A 22,705-nucleotide genomic window follows, 5' to 3' on the forward strand; every position below is an offset into this window, starting at 1 on the left:
TTTTGACTAATTTAACTAGTAAATACCGTCATACGTAAGTTTTAAAGTACCCGACACAACCTTCGCATTGTACAATATTTATCTAGCACGAACAATCCAACATTAAAATGTGGTAAGTCACCTAAATTGTGGGACAAACGCTTCAAAATGCGACATAAAATATGGGATATAAAAATTTAACTGACTTAGTTTGTACAGAAGGCACCTTACTAGAGCTATACTTGTCTAAATTCTTGATTGATAAAACGATACAATGAAGTGCATGAATTGTAGATTTACATGCATGGTACAAATTAGAGCGTATATTCACGACGTCGAGCGTATATTTATGACGTCGAGCGTATATTTATGACGTCGAGCGTATATTTATGACGTCGAGCGTATATTTATGACGTCGAGCGTATACGTCGAGCGTATATTTATGACGTCGAGCGTATATTTATGACGTCGAGCGTATATTTATGACGTCGAGCGTATATTTATGACGTCGAGCGTATATTCATGACGTCAAGCGTATATTTATGACGTCAAGCGTATATTCACGACGTCGAGCGTATATTTATGACTTTAAACGTCTATTCATGAAGCCGGTAGAGCGATTTGGTCATCACCAAGAACATCGCAACAGTTGATGACTTTTTATCCAGAGCTGTGCTCACTTCTTATCGCAAAGAACTATTGTGAATTTTAGAATAGATTGATAAGATAATTACGAGTATTAGAATCATAGAATGACATGTACTCCTTTGAAGTAACATAATTCATAGATGTGGTCATATAACATAATTCTGACCACATTTCAAGTATTGCAGCAAAACCAACGCATTACTGGCGAACGTTTGTGAAGAGAGCGAGTCATATTTTTTCATTTTTCTTGAAATAGAAAATCCGTAAACAAAAAAATACCAAGTTTTATCATTAGCCTCTCAATCCCGTATTACAATTCTATATTTCGCCTCCATCATACAAAGAGTATTATATTATTTTAATAAGGTTAAACCAAAAAAAGTCATAGACGTGTTTAAAAAAGAAATTTCACTACACAACCGTATCCATTATCCCGTCTATACCATATAAAAAGTTTTAGTCTCCCACAGGTCAGAACAAAAATAAATAGTAATTAAATCGTTTGGGAAGCCCTAGATTTGAAAAAATACAAGATCTAAGCCATGTAGGTAGAGGCGGCCACGTTGCCGCCCGTGCCGGTCCAGTTGGTGTGGTGGAACTTGCCTGGTGAAGCCAACAGCTCGTAGGTGTGAGCTCCGAAGTAGTCGCGTTGTGCCTGGGACAGAATATAAATTGTAATAAATTATGTACGGTATTAATGTTCATAAATAATTCGTATATACGAAAATGGGTGTTAAAAACACGAATTGGAATATGAAATGTATTGAAAAATATGTATAGCCATGCTGTAGTATTCTTCGTTCATTACTTGTTACAAGTAGATGGTTTGAAGCGTGACGAACATGAGTCAAAATAGCGTCATTTAAAAAACTAAATTGCGTCGAAAATATTGCTAGTAAAAACGGCATGAACTTGATGAATTTCACAGGCCTGGAGGACCAAAGTGTTGCATTTTCCCAGCATAGAAACCAAAATTATCGAGTTGCCCGTACCCGAGTGACTCATGTTATCGAATTTTCACGCATTTTTTTTACCAAAACGGTCGCTTTCAGCTGTCTCCTGCAGGTAAAACTTTCATAGTTTGCACTTACCTGGATGAGGTTGGCGGGAAGTTTGTCGGTCCTGTAACCGTCGTAGAAGGCGAGGGCGGAGGACAGGGCAGGAGTGGGCACCCCCAGCAGGACGCTCTGGGCCACCACCTGCCGCCAGCCCTCCTGAGCGCCACGCACCGCGTCCACGAAGAAGGAGTCCAGCAGCAGGTTGCTCAGCGAAGGCTGCTTCGTGAACGCCTCCTTGATCTTGCCCAGGAATTGACTGCCCAAAAAAATTTCTACTTAGGAACAGAATTATTCATGAAAAAATTAGTATATTCATTAACACGTATAAAATGCGGCACGCTCACCGGTGAGTCGTACACCGATAATAAATACTACGCTCTGAATACGACATAGCCGTGCTTAACGTGTTAAAATTATTTATTATTCATCAAAATAAATCATGGTTTATTGAAATGAATTATTTTTATTATAAATTAAAAACTATCATTTAGTTAATAATAAATTTGATTAATTCACTCATTGGTCGTAAAAAAACATAAAGAAGATGGTGGTGGTGGAAAAAATATTATAAAGGTATTTGGCTTAGCGTTTGTTCAAGAAATTGCGAGGTAACAAATTGAAGGTAATTTTTACATAATATAGTGGCAAAATAAGAGCAACCAAATGAACGTCGAAGAAATGAGATGAAGCCAAATTTGGTCATTGATTCCTAACATCGGTAAGAACTACATAGTAGATGCTTTAACATGTGAAATATGTGCTATAAAAAATTTGTGCTGTCTTGAAAACTAGTTAGAAGTTAACAATACAATTTATATTATAATGCACCTCACCTCCTGATGATGCAGCCACCACGCCACATGAGGGCTATGCCACAGCCTCACCACCTGATGATGCAGCCACCACGCCACATGAGAGATATGCCACAGCCTCACCTCCTGATGATGCAGCCACCTCGCCACATGAGAGCTATGCCACCATAGTTGAGCTGCCAGCCGAACTGTGTGGCGGCCTCCCTCAGGAGCATGAAGCCCTGCGCGTAGGAGACGATCTTGCTCGCGTACAGCGCCTGGCGCAGGCACTCCACGAAGGCGGTCCTGTCGCCCGTGTAGGAGGACGACGCGGGGCCCGACAACAACACGCTCGCTTCTACGCGTTCATCCTGCGCATGTGATATTAACATGACATCATAATATCTATTAAACAATAAGTGAATTTGAACAGAAATATAAAAAAAATGGTTGATAAAATCCGAATATCAACTAGAATACTTGCATCTCAACACAAATATAAACAAGATGTTTTATAAAATGCGAATAACAACTAAACAATACTTGCATCTCAACACAAATGAAAAGAAAATAGTTTATAAAATCATAATATCAACTAAGCAATACTTGATTTGAAAAGAAATATAAAGAAGATAGTTTATAAAATTCGAATATCAACTAAGCTAAGCTAAGGAATCTAAGGGAATTAATTAATGAAGGAGATCCAAGGGAATTAATTAATGAAGGGAATCCAAGGGAATTAATTAATGAAGGGAATCCAAGGGAATTAATTAATGAAGGGGATCCAAGGGAATTAATTAATGAAGGGAATCCAAGGGAATTAATTAATGAAGGGGATCTAATGGAATTAATTATTGAAAATAATCTAAGGGAATTAATTCATGAAGGGAATGTGGAGGGATGCAGGCAACAAACCTTCATGGAGGAGAGGCACCTGGCGAAGACGCTCTCAGCGATGAGGGTGACCGGAGTGCCGTAGTCCAGGGCGGATATTGCGGTCCACTTGCCTGTGCCCTTCTGGCCCGCAGCGTCCCGGATCTTCTCCACCAGCGCCACTCCTGCACGTGGTCACATACATAGACTTTATATACGAGTGTACACAGACGAGTGTACACAGACGAGTGTACACAGACGAGTGTACACAGACGAGTGTATACAGGCGAGTGTACACAGACGAGTGTACACAGGTGAGTGTATACAGGCAAGTGTACACAGACAAGTGTATACAGACGATTCAGACGGTTGTACATAGGCAAGTGTACACAGACGAGCGTACACAGACGAGTGTACAATCACGGATGTACACAGACGAGTTTACACAGGTGAATTTACAGCATACGTTAGCAGCGTTAAATGTCGTTTATTAGTGAAAATCTCATTGAATATTGAGTCGAGAATATGAAGGGAGAAAACCATCATCACCCTGCGCATAATTCACAAGCTTTAATCGTCTGGCATGTGTAGCAATTAATTTGTATAAAACCTGCAGATTTATATGATGGGATAAAACAATAACTTTGCCAAGCCAATGAAACTTGTCAGTCATGAGCAGTAAACATTTATCCACCAATGCAGGGAAAGAACCGTCAAGTAGCCGAGACATGGAAACATACAATCTAGCAGAACAAGTTTTCCATAGCGAGGCATGAGGTCTAAGTATCCAAAGCGGCACCTAGCTATAAAACCTGAACTTTCATACCAGGTAAGTTGGTGTTTGCCTAAAATCTCGAAATTCTTTCAGCCAGGTTTGCTGGGCTAACATCTGCCGGATATTTTCTGTTAACTAATCAATGGCCAGCGATTGGTCAAAGCAGTGCGCGATTGGGTAAGAAAAAAAGTCACTTGCGCTCAAGCATGAAAGGAGTAAATTAAAATAAAACAAAGGCATCCTTGTTTGCAGCACTCGGCACAAGCTGGCGTTACTCGCAAGAGGTTTGCACTCCAGGATTTTGTTGGTAGTATCAACTGATCATTAACGTACTACTAGATGGTTCTTACAGCAATCCCTGGCATGCCGATCATTGAAGAGAAAGGTAAATCACGTTTCTTTTGAAAAATTGGTACATACTCTGTTTAAGCCGCTTTCACATCGATTTTTTTTTTGGGTGAACTAAGTGCTGCATACAAATTTTTTTGACAATGAGGGTTATAGTTTAGCTATAATTTTGTTACAGCTAAGAGGTATTAGCATTTAGAAAAGAGTTATAGGTATATATGAATAAGTATATATGTATTCGCTCATGAAATAAATAAGTAACAAACAAGAAATAACTATTATAAAATGGATACTCCATGTTTACGAACCGTCTTCATCGTTGAACTTGAGGATGTTAGCGGTGATCTCGATCAGGAAAGAATCAAGCTCTCCTTCATTCCATTGATGAAACACCTGCACACAAGAGTGTAGCATGAGACACTTGCACACAAGAGTGTAGCATGAGACATTAGCTCACAAGAGTGTAGCATGAGACACCTGCACACAAGAGTGTAGCATGAGACACCTGCACACAAGAGTGTAGCATGAGACACCTGCACACAAGAGTGTAGCATGAGACACCTGCACACAAGAGTGTAGCATGAGACACCTGCACACAAGAGTGTAGCATGAGACACCTGCACACAAGAGTGTAGCATGAGACACCTGCACACAAGAGTGTAGCATGAGACACCTGCACACAAGAGTGTAGCATGAGACACCTGCACACAAGAGTGTAGCATGAGACACCTGCACACAAGAGTGTAGCATGAGACACCTGCACACAAGAGTGTAGCATGAGACACCTGCACACAAGAGTGTAGCATGAGACACCTGCACACAAGAGTGTAGCATGAGACACCTGCACACAAGAGTGTAGCATGAGACACCTGCACACAAGAGTGTAGCATGAGACACCTGCACACAAGAGTGTAGCATGAGACACCTGCACACAAGAGTGTAGCATGAGACACCTGCACACAAGAGTGTAGCATGAGACACCTGCACACAAGAGTGTAGCATGAGACACCTGCACACAAGAGTGTAGCATGAGACACCTGCACACAAGAGTGTAGCATGAGACACCTGCACACAAGAGTGTAGCATGAGACACCTGCACACAAGAGTGTAGCATGAGACACCTGCACACAAGAGTGTAGCATGAGACACCTGCACACAAGAGTGTAGCATGAGACACCTGCACACAAGAGTGTAGCATGAGACACCTGCACACAAGAGTGTAGCATGAGACACCTGCACACAAGAGTGTAGCATGAGACACCTGCACNTAACATGATTCGACAAACAAGAACATGATTCGACAAACAAGAACAAGATTCAACAAACAATATGATTCAACGAACAAGAACAAGATTTAAAAAAACAATATGATTCAACAAACAAGAACAAGATTCAACAAACAATATGATTCAACAACAACGGTAGGCTGGCTCGGATATTTGGCATCACCTCAAGTTTGACCAGATTGAACAAGCAGCAAATCGCATTCGTGAACCGGTTTTTAGCCTCTAGAACACATGTGTTTTCAGACCAATGTAGAGATACACAAATGTAAATACTTATCCGTACAACCTTGACTCTATTTCCATCTGAATCGCATCACTTTTTCTGAAGAATTTTGAGTTTATTACTTTTTGTTCCATGAAAATGATCTTTATTATCTGCGATGTGAACACTCATGCTCTTGCAGGTTAAAAACCATGAAAATGTCGGTATCAAAAGCTCTTATATGATGATAATGATAAAGATGATGATGATGAAAAATACCTGCTAATAATGATAGTATATTGTGCAGGATATTACCTGGAAGATATCTTTGATGTGAGGCCAAGCCTGGATGTGGCCTCCTGGCATAAGTGAGGGGCCGTGGCGCGCCCCCTCTTCGCCCCCCGACACCCCCGACCCGATGAAATAAAGCCCTTTCTTCTCCAGCGCCTCGCACCTGCGTAATTATTACATATCATTTGTAAATAATCAATAAATTTACGTAACAAAACATCAGACATCATATTTATCTCTGCAGTCCATCTTAAAGTCTAATTAAATACCTACTGAATAGTTTACTGTCAGCACATTTATTCCATTACTAAATTAGGTCAAATACTGAATAATCATGACATTACCGCAAATTATTAGCTATCGTATTTATGCCTCATTCCTAGTGATCTTGAGGTAATCTGTGTTTGTTGTCTTTCACGAGGTCACAAGGTTCACTAAGTTAAAAGATTGAAATTAGTTAAATTTGTCACGTACGTACACGGCGAAGGCATAACAAGGCTATGCACTTTACATGTGCTATGGCAGTGAATGATAGTGAAAACTGCGCGTATACGGTATTTAATGATTGTTGCGTTGGTACTCGTAATTGTGGTGAGTAATGAGTGTACTGAGTGTACTGAGTGGTAATGAGTGGTACCTGCGCTGCGTGTCGTGGTAATGAGTGGTACCTGCGCTGCGTGTCGTGGTACTGAGTGGTACCTGCGCTGCGTGTCGTGGTACTCTGAGTTGCCGCCATCAATGATGATGTCGCCAGCCTCGAGCAGCGGCACCAGCTGGTCGATGAAGGCATCAACAGCAGCACCAGCTGCAGCAACATATTACCATTAGTGAGCAATATTATTAAAAATAAATAAATTTTAATATTTATTTTATTTTATTTTATTATTTTAATATTTTAATAAATAAATAAAATATTAAACTCATGACAAGTTTTAAAAGTCTGCCCCAACTCTTTCTTTAAGCAGATTAATCGGAAACTGGAGTCTTTAATATCCCTGTTAGTTTATTGTATGCTTTGAGCCAAACGCAATCTATGCACAATACGTATTAAATTAGAATTTATAAAGCAAAGCGAACGCCAAGTACTATATTGTAATATATCGTTGATTTTCCCGGCCATTTCTTAGCATTTATATTCGTTATATGTTATAGTACAACATTGTATACATGATACAAGTATTTATATGATACTAGTATATATATTCGCTCCCATGAGGTGATACATAGAAGATAGTGTATTACGCATTCAACCGAGAATAATAATACTGGTATGTCACTCACCTTTGACCAGCATCATGACCCACCTTTGACCAGCATCATGACCCACCTTTGACCAGCATCATGACCCACCTTTGACCAGCATCATGACCCACCTTTGACCAGCATCATGACCCGTCTTGGTTTCTTAAGTTTAGCCACCATCTCTTGCAGGGACCGAGCGCCTACCACCTGCGTGCCCTTGGCTTCATTGGCCAGGAAATTGTCCACCTGCACAACACGTTAACATTAACACAAAATGATTATACGTGTGCAATTTATAGCAATAAAACAAATGTAAAACAAGAGTCATGCTAACATCAACACGAAAAAATTATAAAGGTATATATGTGGAAAAGGGTATAGGGTATATGTTCCTTTATGTCCATAAAGGAACTTTAAAACAAGTTATGTTAATATAAACACAAAAGAATAATATATACGGGAAATTTCTATCAATAAGAGGACTGCAAAACAACTAAGTCTCGTTAGTACAAAGATGAAATAATAGATATGGAATATTTCTGTCAATAAAAATTCCGTCCAAACAGAGCAAACAAGAATTCACTCATCCCATCATATTTTGCTTAATGTCATGAAAATATGAAGTTAAAGGAGAGAATATCGTATTTTGAATGATTACATATTACTTCCGGCAATGGGCTATTCGGGGAATATTAATGAATCTTAGGCATCCCACAATTGTCGTCAGCCAAAACATCGAAAATGGCATCTGTTACAATAAGACCGCGTGCAATATAGCAATAAGACTTATGACATTAACAAAACACGTGCAATAGTGCAATGACACCAACAAATGCACCTGCAACAGTACAATGACACCAACAAAAGCACCAGCAACAGGGCAACAGTACAATGACACCAGCAAAAGCACCAGTAACAGGGCAACAGTACAATGACACCAACAAAAGCACCAGCAACAGGGCAACAGTACAATGACACCAACAAAAGCACCAGCAACATTACAACAGTACAATGACACCAACAAAAGCACCAGCAACATTACAACAGTACAATGACACCAACAAAAGCACCTGCAACATTACAACAGTACAATACGAAACCAGCAAAAGCACCAGAAAAAAATGTCACAAACCTTGTCTACGGTGCGGTTGTAGGCACACACCACCCAGCCGTGGTCGTTCATGTTGAGGATGAGGTTCTGCCCCATCACCGCCAGCCCGATGAGGGCGATGTCTGCGCTGCAATGCCATGAAAAATATAACTCAGTACTCCCTGCAGTGAGGGACAGAGAGCGCATCTTGTCGTCGACGAAAACTAGAAGTCACGGAAGGACAGACGGACGGAGAGACAAACGGACAGACTGACGGACGGACATGACGAGCACAATAGCGCCTTTTTCCCATAAATGAGAAAATGCGCTAAAAACAGGTACAAACAATTGAATTTTTTTGCACAAATTTCCAACTCTATTGTGATAAATTCCGTTTATTTTTCTATTTAGTGCGAGATATGAGGTTAGATGAGGTCAACCATAACATTCAATGTCATATCCTAAAATAAATATTTACAAGATTATAAATAATGATTCGTGAATATGTGATTATGTATTACAGGTCAGGGTTAATGATGAACGGCTAGTACTCCACCACAACAGTCAGCATGAAGGTAATAATGATGTATCAACACAATAATGATGTATCAATACAATAATGATGTATCATCACAATAATGATGTATCAACACAATAATGATGTATCGTCACAATAATGATGTATCAACACAATAATGATGTATCAACACAATAATGATGTATCATCACAATAATGATGTATCAACACAATAATGATGTATCATCACAATAATGATGTATCATCACAATAATGATGTATCAACACAATAATGATGTATCATCACAATAATGATGTATCATCACAATAATGATATATCATCACAATAATGACGTATCATCACAATAATGATGTATCATCACAATAATGATATATTAACACAATAATGATATATTAACACAATATATACTCACACTGGTGGCTCATTCATTTTCATAACTACGGTCTTGATTGTCTTACACGGAATGTTCCCCATCGGAAAAAAGTTCTCAAAAACTTATTTGAAATAAGCTACAGACAAAACTAAGCAATCAAATTTCAATCGATTCCTGATGACAATACAGAGAGGTAGGTAATTATAGTAATCTATTGGTAAATTCAAGTGAATTCTTAGACGCCGATAAGCTTTCAATTAGGATACTTTATGTATTGCTTGCTAAGCCAGGATCTCGTCGTAAGACATGATACCATAGACTAAACAAAAGACTACGAATATTTATCTATGTTCGAATGACCATGAATATTTGTCTATGGTCGAAAGACCATGAATATGTCTAAGGTCGGAAGACCACGCATATTTGTCTATGGTCGAAAGACCATGAATATTTCTGTCAGAATGTCGTGGGAAAATGTCGCGTTAAAGATGTTAGTTGAACATTGACATATCGTCGCGGCTCCCCAAATCTTATCTCGCAGCGCTTCCTGCAGTGCATGTGCGGAAAATCCTCACAAACAATCCGAGCAGATACACTCAGAAAAATGAACAGGTCATGTAGTCCAAATGGTGACACACTTTCTGCTCGCAGCACTGATACAACAGGACGACCCACACATGAGAAAAAATATAACTCGATACTAACTGCAGTGAGTGACAGAGAGCGCATTTTCTCGTCGACGACGACGTGAAGTCACGGACGGGCAGACAGACAGACTGACAGACGGACAGATGGACATGGCGAGCACAATAATGCATTTTTTCCATAAATGAGAAAATGCGCTAAAAAGTGCAGTGTTATATAGACAAATCCCATTCATTTCTCTGAGTGTATTCTGAGTCATTTTCAGTTAAGCCAAATTGAAGTAGTTTAGGAAAATTTGATATTTAAGACCTACATGAGAATTGTTATGGCAATTCGTTAGCCCGTATTTTGCTCTGTCTTGCACTGAGATTCCTCATAATATTCCAATGCTGGCATGTGGTTATGGAGCCAGTGAGTAAGAAAGGCTACAGGATGTTTGCAACATTATTTTGTATTTAGCTTATGCAATGTACCATGACTGCAGCCTGAATTAAATAAGACCGGAAAACAAGCGTATCTAATATACACTATAACTGACTGCAACATAAGTAAACGATTAACGCATATGAAATACAGTTTAGCAAAGACGGTAATAAATCCCAAGACACGCGTATGCAATATACACTAACTGCAGCTCAACAAATAGATCTAAAGACACGCGTCTGCAATATACACTAACTGCAGCTCAACAAATAGACCTAAAGACACGCGTATGCAATATTGACTAACTTAAGCCAATAATAAACCCACAGCTAAACATATTCGTTTAACACTAACTGAAGCACATCATTTAATAACAAAAAAGAATACGACGTCGCGGTGGCAGAAAGCGTGACCAGCGCTGCCGAGTGCGCAGCGAATACGGCGAAAATTAGGCAATGTGTATAACCTTTAGCTCAACATGCCACCCCTCAAGGCAAATGACGTTGAAAAAAATTGATTACGGTACGAGTTAATTTCGTAGAGAAAAAGGTTAATCAACGCCATTTCAACGTTACATGCCTTCAGGGTCTTGCCCATTTACGCGGCTGAGGAGAGAATACAGCAAAGTGATAATTTCAGTAGTAACTATTCGTTGACTGATGTGGCTTCTACTGCATCAGTTGTTTTATTATTGTCTTTTAAAATAATTACTGATACCTGCCTTTCTTCGAGTCTTACATAGAGCAGCAACATATCGCTCATACAGTAAAATTTAAGTGAGATCGATTACGATTACACGAGTTCTCAGTATGTAAAACACCATAATCGAGAACGACAAATATAGCAACAGTTTCCGAGCGAATGGCAAAAATTGATTCAAATTAAATTATTTACCAATATATAAAAAATTCTATACACACGCCGACAGCCGTAAATACAGTTGAGAAATATCAGTTCAAGGTTCTCAGTTTAACAGAGATCACTAAAATAGATGGTAGCGATCTCTACAAAATTAAAGCATTTATTCGTATATACAGACTATTTTAAGACTTTACTTGAGGTACGACCACTAGGCCAAATTCACACGAGAAATTTCGCCTGAACCGGAAACTCCAGTAAGGTCAGGAGGCGGTACGGTGTAGACGTCTTGAGCATATGGCGTGCGCGCGTGAAGCGTGGAGCAGAACCAATTATTTACAGGGTCTTGTATTTACAAAGGCTTGAATGTGCACAGATTGTGTACCGAGGGACAGACCATTGAATAGGCAACCAAGTATCACGCTCGAACCTAGGATGGCGCTCGAATCTAGGATCGCTCTAGTACCCTAGTAGTAAGATTGCTCTAGTACCTATATAGGATCGCGATATACTAACATCGCACTCGAACCGAGATTGTTAAAAAATTCGCATGTTCTCCAATGTCCCTTCAAACAAATCACAACAAAATATAAGTCCATTAGTACCATGAAAGAGTTAACAGCGCATCCTATCTTGAAAGCAACTAATAACATGCAACAACTTAGCGTATTTTATAATCAACTGTAGATACTGATATAGATAAATAAGCATCATTCTAATGCGAGAAATTTTTATTGAACAGGAGATTTCGTGAGAGACATGGACAACTATTACTCATATAACCGAGTGAAGTGCTTTCTCCACATGGAAAATATTGTGTTTCAGTTAGTCAGACGCTCAACTTTTTTTGCGGAGCGCCCTTCATTTAAAAATTGATTGTTCTCATAAGACTGAAAAAATTGCACATTTTTCAAAGACTAAGAATTTAGAGTGTATCAAATATTTATTAATGACGTAACAAAATTAATTCCATCATAGACCAATTACGTCATCGGCAAATTAAGTTATGGACAAACTACGTCATGGAAAAATTACGCCATGGACAAATTAAGTCATGGACAAATTACGCCATAGACAAATTACGCCATAGGGCAAATTAAGTCATGGACAAATTACGCCATGGACAAATTACGCCATGGACAAATTACGCCATGGACAAATTACGCCATGGACAAATTACGCCATGGACAAATTACGCCAGGGAGAAATCATATATCTGCAATATTGCATCGATCTTCTCATCATAAAGAATTCCAGGCGCCGATAAGAGCACAACTAATTAAATTGCATGACTTCTCAGGCCGTGGCATGCGCTGTCACCTTCGATTGTTAGACGGCCTTTTAATACGGGACCTCGTACACGGCTGCAAAATACGGACAAGTCGCATAGGAACCGAGCATCTGGTTATGCGAGGCACTTGCGACGAATGCACGTTAATTCAACGTCACACTCAGAGAAACAAGTCAGAATTGGTACAAAAGTGGGTCATCCTGACCCAGTCCCTCGTGTGAGTCAAGCTGACCCTGTCCCTTGGGTGGGTCATCTTGGCCCAGTCCCTTGGGTGGGTCATCCTGACCCTGTCCCTTGGGTGGGTCATCTTGGCCCTGTGCCTTAGGTGGGTCATCTTGACCCAGTCCGTTAGGTGGGTCATCTTGACCCAGTCCCTTGTGTGGGTCATCCTGACCCGGTCCCTTGGGTGGGTCATCCTGACCCGGTCCCTTGGGTGGGTCATCCTGACCCGGTCCCTTGGGTGGGTCATCCTGACCCAGTCCCTTGTGTGAGTTATCCTGACCCGGTCCCTTGGGTGGGTCATCCTGACCCGGTCCCTTGGGTGGGTCATCTTAACCCAGTCCCTTAGGTGGGTCATCTTGACCCAGTCCCTTAGGTGGGTCATCTTGACCCAGTCCCTTAGGTGGGTCATCTTGACCCAGTCCCTTATGTGAGTCATGCTGACCCGGTCCCTTGGGTGGGTCATCCTGACCCATTTTGGCCTGACCAAAGGGCATCCGGTATTCGTGTTATGTGCAAAGAGTGTCACTATTTAGACAGCATGACCCACAATTTGCCCTGAGTGCAAGACCATTACAGCCACATTTTTTATAGGTACTCGAAAATATCAAAAATTGCGGCACAAGCCATAAGCTGGATTAAAACTTGTACAATATAAAGTCAGGGGCACAGACTCAACGCTACAGGTATTGTAGAAGTCGACCAATAAAACATTTCATATCATAATATTTGAACATAATTTAACTTAAATATGAAGTTTTATCTATATAAGTTGACTTAGTTCCGTATGCTGAGAATCATACCAAGCAAGATGAGGGATGTTTATAAAATATACCCAAAAAAATATAAAAAACAAATTCATATTGTTCATAGTTAATCTTTGAGAGGCATCGTGAAGTAATTATATACAAGCAAACCATGATATTTGAAATAAATTGGAGTCCCGGGTTGGCGTAGGGCATACTCATGCAAAGACTTGCGGTCAGACGCATAATCGCAATAAGGACGATTTGCCGACCTCCATGCTGCACTCATAAAAATTAATGGGCCATATCGTTCGAAGAGTATCATTTTCTTAGGCACACTACGAGCAGAGAGCGGACGTACGTACGCTCATTTGTCGGGCCCAAGCCCCAAACTGAACCAGATTGGCCAAAAAAAAAATGCATCGCTTCTTGAAGATAGTTTTACTCATTTGTCTGAGTAACAGACGTGCTACAATCATACTTATTAGGATTGAAAAAAGATTGAGCCCCACCAATATGCCGGCAGGGTTAATATTCCATTAAAGCTGCCACGGAGCAGCCATCATGTCTGGGCAGGTAACGGCCGGTGAAAGTGAATGCAGGCTATGGGGGAAATGCAGTGCGATTATTATACCTACTGTTGTGGCAACTGAAATGCAACTGATATATTTAGCAGTTGGATCTTTAAAATGTTTGTCATGGATTACGACATGCAATGTAATGAGACTCGACGATTCCGGATTGGTGTTGCGAGGAACTCTATTTAGGTTTCATTCAGTACTACTGTTTATTTCCACGTTATTTACTTACCAGATTTTTTTGCAGTAAAACAATTTTCAACAAGATATATATAAAGCAATGCTTAAAAACATTAAAAAAAATGGCGGACTACTTCGTCACAAAATCTAATCTTCCATTTTAAACCAAAAAAAAAAAAAGAATCTTGCCTAGAATAATGGAGTTTCCCGTAAAATAAAACTGAAACAACGGAAGATTATTTTTCGTTGTTTTGTCCCAAATTAGGGGCCAGCAATGGTTTGGTGAGCAACAGAACCCGTGTAGCTATATAGCACAGCCGATTCGCACAATAGTGCCAAGCATGCACTCAACAAAATTTGCGAGATTTCGTCCTAAAACCGATGTACTTTTTGCGCTTGCATTGGCTGTGTGCTGGAGAATGCCGAGTGCGGGCGAAGGCCGAGTGCGGGCGAAGGCCGAGTGCGGGCGAAGGCCGAGTGCGAGCGAAGGCCGAGTGCGAGCGAAGGCCGAGTGCGGGCGAAGGCCGAGTGCGGGCGAAGGCCGAGTGCGGGCGAAGGCCGAGTGCGGGCGAAAGCTGCATGCTGGCCGAAGGCTGCGTGCGGGCGAAGGCTGGGTGACGGCGAAGGCTGCGTGACGGCGAAGACTGCGTGACGGCAAAGGCTGCGTGACGGCGAAGGCTGCGTGCGGGCGAAGGCTGCGTGCGGGCGAAGGCTGCGTGCGGGCGAAGGCTGCGTGCTGGCGAAGGCTGCGTGCTGGTGAAGGCTGCGTGCCGGTGAAGGCTGCGTGCTGGTGAAGGCTGCGTGCTGGTGAAGGCTGCGTGCTGGTGAAGGCTGCGTGCAGGTTAAGGCTGCGTGCTGGCGAAGGCTGCGTGCTGGTGAAGGCTGCGTGCCGGTGAAGGCTGCGTGCTCACAGCCTACTCTGAGTTTCGCTGACGCTTGCCTTCAAGTGCGCATCGCAACGTGGAGGCCACGTGTGCGCTTCGCGGCGCACGCGCGCAGCTAAAAAAAGTGCTGCTAGAGTCACGGCCGCGAGAGTTGACCAGTTGCCGTGGTGTCGAACCAGCAGTTCACGCTGGATGGTCAAGATGAATAGCTATGTTGCTTATCAATTCTCATATAATGCAGGTCTTGCACTAAATTCTATGCTAAATTTGATACTATATAACGTATGCTGTATCAAATTCTATATCAGGTGCTACATTGGATGCTTAATTCGATGCTACATCGTAGGATTAACTTATGATCGTCAAAGAACTTTCAATCTCGAAGAGAATTTTCGAGTGCGCTACTCCCGAGCCAGCACGCCTTAATGACACGTATACGGTATAACACAAAATGATAATTTAGCTCTGTTGAAAACCAGATCATGCCAGCAAGCCAGCCACTGATTTTGTACATAACATAGTTTCCACAGCAAGCTGAGTCTCAATCCTGCAACTCATTGCTCCGATCTTGGTACGTAGTCTTCACACAGACAATGCGGGTTCATCAACTTAGAAAACATGGGGCTCTAAACATGAGAAAACATTATTATCAAGGTAATAAAATGTCATTCGTGGTAAATTTATCAGTTAAATGGTAAAGCCAACTGTACGAGGGCGTACGAAATAGAAATCCAGTATCAAGCGAACCAAGAGACAACGCTTCGTCTCCATGGCAACGCAGTCACGACAACGCTGCAGGAGAATGTTCTGAACACTCGCGCTCGTTATACTCTATATTTTTTTTAGTTAGAATAAACTAAGCAGCGGGCATGAGGCATAAACTACAAGAAATTTCATCGTGCTTCATGCCAAAAGGTTGAGACCAACTTATGAATTGACTACAGATTTACAATGCAGGTTTAATCGTTTACAATTATTAATGTAAACTGAACAATTACTGGGTGTACCATATTGCTAGCTTCACACTAGTTTCACCAAGATTTAAAAAAATTAGAATACTCTGGAGTTTCTAGAAACCACTACATAAATTTTCAAGCAAGCAGGCTCCTTTAAATAATAAAGTTCGAAATTTTATCCAGTGTATTGGTCCATATGAAGTAACTGTGTAACCGAGATTGCTTTTAAAATATAAATTAATGAGCTCATTAATGAAATGAAGGAAGTATAAACACAAAGAAGTAGCTGAACGTTATCGAGAACGTGAAACGTCTAATCGATGTCACGGCCACGCGCGTACTAAGACAGTAAAGCGTGCCTAAAAGCATCGAGAGCCTTGAGCTAACGAGCACTGGAGTGTAACGTCGCTCTTAACAATCATGACTAAACTAGAGCGTTGCGTCAACAATAGAGAATGCGACGTGGTCTGCTAGCGGTCTACAGTTGCTGCAGAAAACGATGCAGCTGATCGGGAAAATCTGGACTCGCAGGCGGTTAGATAGGGGTATGTTTGAATTACACAATTACGCATTTGAATACCAATGTTTATTCTAGTTACCACTCCTTTAGTAACGAGTATTATAAACTTTGGTTAATGTATTCAGGAACCAAGAGTAAAATGGAATTTTAGTTATATAGTTGGGAGCTACCGTAAATGGGGTAACTTAGACTACTTTTTTTTAAATGATGCCATTTTTTTACTAGCTAAATTAAACTTAAATTTAAACGTGCAAAATACAGGTCTATACTCTAGCTTCACTCACCATAAATTGCTGGCTCCTGCCTCTCATAGTTTCAATGTAATTTCAAAAAAAGTGATGGTCTTTGTTACCCCAGCTCTTTGGGTATCTTAGACTGGATGGTAAAATCAATTATATTTTTTGGTAAAATAACTCCAAACAACTCCAGGTTTTGGTGCATTGTAGTAGAACTCTTCTAATTACATATACAAATGACAAATTTGAGGAAAGTGTCATAGTTTGCAAATGGGGGCGCCGCCCCAAATGGGGGAACTTCGACCACCTAATGTCAGCCATGACAGGGTAATATTGACCGGCTTGGACATTAAGCTAAAATTACCATATATAAGACTCTGTAGAGTCTGAAACATAAAGAAAAAACATTAATAGGTGTATCAAACATAAAATATGTTATATATGGTAATTTTAAATTAATTTACAAGCCAGTCTATGTTACCCCATCAGGGCTGACATTAGGTGGTCTAAGTTCCCCCATTCAGGGGCAGTGCCCCCCCATTTGCAAACTATGACATTTTCCTCAAATTTGTCATTTGTATTATGTAACTAGAAGAGTTCTACTATAATGAATCAAAACCTGGAGTTACGGTATTTTACCAAAAAATAAAAAAATTGGAGGGGGTACACCGACAGGCCTTAAGTAATAGCTCTTTTTTGTGGGTCACATTTTCAATTTTTTAACCTATTAGATATGCAAACTTTTTAAATCTTTCTATTGTGTTACGTAGCCTCAGTATTAGGCCTTTAATGCCCATTGACAAAATTTTTCTCTGTCAAATAGTTGAGTTTTGGGGGTTTTTGTTAAAAAATCTAAAAGGGGTCTAAGTTACCCCAGGAGTCTAAGTAACCCCATTTTATGGTATATGCGACCAGAATATTGTGTAGGTACGCTACCATTGCATAATCAACTGCAATTTTGTTTCTGATAAACTTTTCAAACACAAATACAACAAATAAAGCCAGAAGTTAATTGTATAAAACAAATTTAATAGGTACCAATTATTAGTATTATAACCTTAATGGTTGAAAATCATTGGCCATAATGCCATATTTTGTGCAATAACACAATGAAAATATCTGCATCAATTTATTTTGTTTTCTATTGTGTATAGCAGTACAATTTTCTTGCCATTCAAAATATTGTAATGAGTGAGATTACAAACAGTATCTAGTGAAGCTTTTTTGTTATTCATAATGATTTTTCCTTGTAAATACAGGGAAATGCCTGTCATATGAGTAGATCACAATGTTCAAGAACCTATGAGAGTTGTTATGAACATGTCATTTAACCTAAATAGAAGCTACAGGCATTATATCTAATGAAAGGTGTGGTCTCAGCAGCAATGCTTGCATTATGCAGCAGTAGCATATGTACAGATTAGAAGGTAATTTAACTAACTGGTTAATATGAATAAAGTTTTAGGTATTGAAGTTCCATGAAAACTTCTAACATGGTTCTAAATTTAATAAGCCAAAATACTCATAAAAATTTCCAATTTCTTAGAGCTTTTATTATTATGTGTTATTTATGGCTTTTAATTATTAGTAAAGATCAAGCGCTGCATCATGCCATACACGATTATATATGGTATTCACTGAAAAATGGACATATTCTAATAGGTATGTTTTTTACTAGTAAAGACAGATGCTATCAGCTAAATACAAAATTTTTCAATTAAACAAAAACTGCTGAGTTATGAATATTTCAAAACCAAAAAAAAAAAACATATTTATGGTGCCATGCTGAAAATTATTTGTAGTGCACTACATATTCTCAGCAAAGCCACATATATTTTCCTGAGTCATCAGTGTTCTCAATTCAGGTCCTGCAATAAAAATAGGCATTTCAGATGTAGACATTCTGCTTTGAAATTGCTGACAGTTTCTACCACTAACACTAAAATAGAATTTTTTTGTAGCCTACCATTGTTTTATTGACAGATGAACCAAAAAAGAAGCGGTGACAAAATCCCATTGGAGACCAAATAGTGAAGGTGGGTAGAAGCAAGACCAGGGAGGATTGTAGCATTAGAGAGAGTGTACCGATTCAGGTAAAATACTGTACCTATAAACATTTATTTTCAAGGGTTTTGTGAATTTTTGGCACATAACATTGTCTCCATTCAAGCACAAAGGAAGCAGCACACTGAAATGAGAGAAGCTAGCCATGAATATCCGCCTCATTGAGCTTTTTAGCTCATTTTCTCATTTATGGAAAAATGCACTATTGTGCTTGCCATGTCCGTCTGTCTGTCCGTCTGTGACTTCTCATTTTTGTCAACAAGAAAATGTGCTCTCTGTCACTCACTGCAGTGATTACCGAGTCATATTTTTTCATTCCTTGGTTTTGCTGCATGCAATGTATGGTAGACATTGAATGTGGTGTGGCCAAGGGCTGTGCACTAAAAAACTTGGGATATGTGTAACATGTGAGGATGTTAACTGATTTGGTATTGTTTTTTTTTTAACATGAAGATTAGGTAGAGATCAAATCCTTTAAATTTTGCATTGAAATAACAAAGAAGAATTGAAAAATATGGCTGTGGTTTTCTTTACTGAACAGCTGCATTCAAACCCACAATCACTCAAAAAAAAATAAAACAACACAAGCCATTGGTGCCTGCCAGCTTTTCTATCCAAGCCAATAGACCATAACATTTGTACATATTTATCTTTTAGTATAAAATTAAAATTTTGCATGAAATTTCAAGATTTCTATATTAAATATTTTTAGTGAAAAAAAATCCTTGCTGCTCCAAAGCTACATACATTTTGGACAAATCTTAAATTTTACAGCTTTTAAAGATTTTTTAAAAATAGAATTTAAAAATTTTGCATTCTATTTAGTGCTTAACATAGACATTGTCATCATGGAGTTACAGTTATCCATTTACAAAATGTAATTCGATATCTATGTTTGACAATACTATCAATGTTAAATTGGCTACTGACAATGCTATCAACTTCAATTGGCTACTCATGGAACTCAGATAGGGGGAGACAGAAATAATCTCTGTTTTAGCAGCTTCATCTCAATATTTCTCTACAAAATACAAGAATTGGAAACCGGACATAGGCAGCGCGCAGCAGGGCGCAGGCCTTTTCCTAATCTTCAGTGCTGACATTTCTAGTCTATTTTAATAGTCAATACCACTGGCACTATGACTAGGAGTAGGATGGTGAAGCTCGAGCCTCGATGCGGCAAATCTAAAACTGATGGGACGAGACTTGCCAACATTTTTGTGTATATTGTTAATTGTTTTATTAAAAGTAAACTAACACTAAAAAGATTGAACAAGATTTTACTGAAAATTTGCTCAGTATACTAGACCAGATCAGCCACTGAGCATCGGCCAGCAAGGTTTTGAGACAGACAGTCAACTTGATTAAACGTCAAAACCTTAGCTCGAAGTTCGAACTGTCTGCCGGTCAGACCGTCAGGCCGCAAGCGGCAAGCCGGTAGCGGTCAAACGATAATCAGGTAATTATTTTTAGGTAAAAAAATCAAATTTTGTGCAATATAAATCTGATCTGCTAATAACAATCAATTAAAAGTTTCTTAATATTATCTTACCTTGGTTCTGCTGACATTTCAATCGCTTCACAGCAAGCTTCGCTACCCTGCTAACAATGAGAACGCTATCAAACGACTGCTGCAGCTGATTCGACAATGTCTATATAAACAATGCACTCCCAGCTGACGTCAAGATAGCCCTATGTGCCTAATATTTTACCCTAAAAACTGGGAATAATTTTTTTACAGTTGATGGGCTGTTTAACGATATACAGCATTTTTGGCTGTTGGAACATTCATATAAATACTTCGTTAGCGTTGATGTCATCGTAGGCAGGGTGGCCTAGTGGTTAACCCATTAATGACGAGAATTATTTTCCGAATTTTTTTTCGGTTCCTTGTGAGAATATTATCATTTGTGATGGTAATAAGCAAAAAATATGTTCATATATTTATTTTTCGTTGTATGTGAAAAATTATAGGTAGCTTGGTTCCATATGGAACCGCTCGGCATTAACATAACGTTTCTTCAAACAACACTTTTTCCGATAGTAAATCAAGCAAGGTTGTTCATAATCGATAATACGTAATAGTATACGTATTCATAATGGACAATACTGATGATAAACCAATCATGGCAGAATACAATTCAATTTTTAGTATATAATGCTTCCATTCATTCAAAATGAATAGGAAGGTTGCCCATTTTACGTATGTTTGTGGGTACGTTGTCAACATTGTTTACGAAGCACTGCATATGCAGTGCTTCTGACGTCTCTTCACTGGCCGATGTTGTTGATTGTTGTATTGCACTTCATCAAGGATCGAAGTAGAAGGGTGCACTATAGATCCTGATTGTTTTATTTAGGGTCTCCTGCATTATTGCAGGAGACCCTTTCCTAACCGATATTTTTCAAAACTTATTGCAATAGCCATTCTTTTTTTACTGCCCAAAGTTTATAACTAAATCTCACGGGCTAGCCACGTATATGTCGTAGTATAATGTGGCCATGGCGACCACAGATGACTTTCTTCTCTGTCAATAGTCATTGTTTTCACATTTGGCGATTACTGTTGCTGCAATGACTATTCTCGACAGGCGAGCATAATTGCTAGTGGCTGCGTCATCTGAGTTATCTGAATCTCAGTATGTTTCATTTGTTGCTGCTTCTGTGAAAGGTTCAGTAGCAAATATTTGATCTTTGTGTTATTCTTCTCTCGAAATCTCAATTATTTCATGTGATAATCTGCCAAAAATACAACTAGAAAAAAGTGACTCGGATGAAAAATCGTATAGTGTTCTACGTACCTACTTCCAAATATATCAACTTTCGGGATATATATACTCCTAACAGCTCTAAAGATAATAGTTCACTAATAAATAACAGAAAAACTGTAGATCTAAGATCTAAATAAATAATTTCTAAATACAAACAAGTTTTTGAAATACAATGCGTAACTATATCACGAAGTAATCAACTGGGAAAATGATATGACCGGAATGCTTACACTACTGCCGAGCCGCCCGAGCGGTTCCATTTGGAACCAGACAAAATATTTCATGATCTAAAAGACTTTAGAAACATTATATCACGTAATACCATATACAGGATTAAAAGTACTCTCTTTATCAATAAAATTCTGCATCTAACTTATAAATAATATATTCTTAGAACGAACTACTTACCTTTCTCTGCAATGATGTCAAGCCCTTCTGTCTGACACCCGGTACTTACAATCTTTTAATGTTAACTGAGCAGGGAGTAGTCGGCGCAGCTGAACCAAACGTTGCCAGAACATGTACAAGATGTGTATCAAACCTACGCATCCACTAGTATATTGATTTGACCATACATTTTTATTATGAATCCATTTTTTTCCGCTGGTTCCAAATGGAACCGCTCGGCATTAATGGGTTAAAGTTCAGAGTACCAAGATTGGTGCAGAGAGGCGCGGGTTCGATCCCAGCTCTGTGCACCAGTTTCTGGTCAGAATCGGCAAGGAGGCCGGGCGGTTAAGCATAGCGGAATTGTAGCAGTGAGTTGCGAGTTCGAGACCGCAAAATGCTGTGAATGTTCTGCGATGTTAAGAATCGGCGACAGGCCTACGGCCTAATAA

At 39.5% G+C, this 22,705-nt stretch overlaps 1 protein-coding gene across 1 annotated transcript; it reads right to left on the bottom strand.

The window, feature by feature from the left end:
• Positions 1-409: 409 nt before the first annotated feature.
• LOC108678210 (6-phosphogluconate dehydrogenase, decarboxylating) lies at positions 410-20,750 on the bottom strand. Its single transcript, XM_047880324.1, has 10 exons — positions 20,648-20,750; positions 8,626-8,731; positions 7,625-7,739; positions 6,951-7,056; positions 6,276-6,414; positions 4,781-4,892; positions 3,392-3,534; positions 2,621-2,847; positions 1,719-1,941; positions 410-1,282 (listed from the first exon to the last, which is right to left on the bottom strand). Exons 1-10 carry the CDS (start codon positions 20,662-20,664, stop codon positions 1,163-1,165), a joined length of 1,308 nt encoding a protein of 435 aa, XP_047736280.1. The 5' UTR covers positions 20,665-20,750; the 3' UTR covers positions 410-1,162.
• Positions 20,751-22,705: the final 1,955 nt, after the last annotated feature.

This window comes from Hyalella azteca, unplaced genomic scaffold (assembly GCF_000764305.2).
Source record: "Hyalella azteca isolate HAZT.00-mixed unplaced genomic scaffold, Hazt_2.0.2 contig5198, whole genome shotgun sequence".
In the NCBI taxonomy this organism is placed as follows: Eukaryota; Metazoa; Arthropoda; class Malacostraca; order Amphipoda; family Hyalellidae; genus Hyalella; species Hyalella azteca.